Here is a 2,153-nt window from a genome sequence, read left to right on the forward strand (position 1 = left end):
CCCTTTGATTCTCGGGGATTTCGGTTTATGGCTTGTCAGGGTTGTGGATGAAGCCGGGACCGCTCAGTTACGTCTTGCTTTACTGCTTGTTTGCTAGGTCTGTCTAGTCACAATTGTGGGGTTTTTTAGATGAACTGCTGAATTGTGCGAATTATACTCTGTCGTTGCAATTCCTGACTTGATTTTGGCATGAGGTAGAGGCAGAGCTTTGCACGGGCGAGAATTGAAACGTCCATGGGAATTGAGAAAGCCTAATTTTGTTACGAGGGAATGTGGTCTCCATGCATTTGGATGTGTCGTATCTACTGATAAATGCTTAAATGTGCATCTGGAGGTTAATCTGGTTTGTAAATTCTACACAGTTGTGATTCAGTTGCTGCTATGCTAATATATGATGCACGTGCGCTTATTTTTCTGCTGAAGATTTTACCACCAAACTTGTCAGAAGTGAGGGAATTCAGAAGAAAATGCTGAGTTGTGTGTGCGTTTTCAATGTGTACCCTAAGGGGATTTTGACATCAATACCTTGGTCAGTGTGTCCTGCATGTGTCTTATCAGCTACAGAATACCGCATTCTCATGTAGGGGTTGTTCTGAGATGTTATAAAAAGGGCAGCCCGGTGCATGTAGCTCTCGCTTGCGTAGTGTCCGGGGACAGGTCCGACCACTTTGGGTCTATTGTTCGCAGCCTTTCTGTTTCCAGGACTCGAACCCGTGACCTCATTTTCACAAGGCAACAGCTTTACCGAGATGTATACCACGCCGGGAAAATTCTCCTTCGTTGCTCGCTGTTGGGCAGGACAAGTTCGCGCACACCGTCTTGAAAGTTCACCTGCCCGGCTCTCACAAACCAGGCCGGTCTTACCCATGGACCCACCTAACAACATGCTTGCCTTGACTTGATGGTCAACACAACATGCGGGAGTGGGTCTGCGGCCCACCTAGGCCACGTCCCATCAAGGGTGTGCGTCTTGATTCCCGCGAACTACTACCACATATGGGTGGACTTATGTTTGGACACTGCCACAAATGGTTCTTCATTTGCAGAATTTTATCTCTCAAGTTTTTCTTGGGCATTCTTGTGGAGGATTATTTTACTCATAAACATCTGCTTGTAGGAACCTATCCGAAAAGGTTTTGTCAGTCACACTCTTGTGGTGGAGGAGGTTGGTCGCAAAAAGGTCAACCACGGGGTAATGCCGTAATGGTCTAATTTTGTATTGGTGCTTCAGTTGACAATGAAGTGAATGAGCAGACATATATTCTTGCTTATTATATATATATATATATATATATATATATATATATATATATATATATATATGTATGTTTTGAAAACGCAGGATGTTTATGTCTTGAGGTTGTACAGTAGATTGGATCAAACGAAGAAAGGAGAGGTATTCATCTTATTACACTCTTGTGTGTTTGCATACAGTTCTCCTGGCAATTAAAGATCTATGGTTACTGTCTTTTACTAGATTGCGTGTGCAACTCCTGGTGAAGCTCAGAAATGGACTGAAGCATTTGAACAGGCTAAACAACAGGTATTAAGCAAGTACTGTCAAATACTACTTGCTTTTATCCAGATAGAGTAGTTTTGGTGTTTATTGAAACAATACACCAATTCCCTTGTTCAACTGGACCAAGTTTTACCCTAACAAGCTAAAATAATACTTCTGTTTAAGGCACTTCTGCTGAAGTAAATATACCGATATAATTCATTTTCCTTATTTCCTACTCCCTCCGTAAACTAATATAAGAGCATTTAGATCACTATTTTAGTTATCTAAACGCTCTTATATTAGTTTACAGAGGGAGTACTTGCGTTATTAGTATTAAAATTGTAATAACTCACCGGATAATATTCTTGCTCTTTCTCTATGATATGAACTGCCATAATATTGCAAGAGAAATGTAGGTTTCTGATGAATACACAGAAGAATTTAGCATGTAATCAGGTGATTAATACTGTTGTGATCTGATTAACTTAAATTTGCAATGCAAGAGGCTTGTTACGGGCCACATAAGTGTGGTAAATATAAAGGACGTGACTACACAGTGTGCCCACCTAATCTCTTTGTACCGCGCTCGGTAGCCCGGTAGATCCAAGCGCGAGAAAGGAAGCGTGGGGTGGTCTTTATGTTGGGCTCTTGC

The 2,153-nt window shown here is 41.6% G+C and overlaps 1 protein-coding gene across 1 annotated transcript in view; it reads left to right on the top strand.

Annotated features, from left to right (window-relative positions):
• Nucleotides 1-2,153, top strand: part of LOC123120968 (protein ENHANCED DISEASE RESISTANCE 2-like) — a 24,044-nt gene that overhangs the window by 911 nt on the left and 20,980 nt on the right. Inside the window, exons 2-4 of the mRNA XM_044540915.1 lie at nt 1,118-1,192; nt 1,343-1,396; nt 1,478-1,543. Of these exons, the coding sequence (XP_044396850.1) occupies nt 1,118-1,192; nt 1,343-1,396; nt 1,478-1,543 (195 nt within the window). The remainder of the gene's footprint in view (nt 1-1,117; nt 1,193-1,342; nt 1,397-1,477; nt 1,544-2,153) is intronic.

Source organism: Triticum aestivum, chromosome 5D, assembly GCF_018294505.1.
Source record: "Triticum aestivum cultivar Chinese Spring chromosome 5D, IWGSC CS RefSeq v2.1, whole genome shotgun sequence".
NCBI lineage: Eukaryota > Viridiplantae > Streptophyta > Magnoliopsida > Poales > Poaceae > Triticum > Triticum aestivum.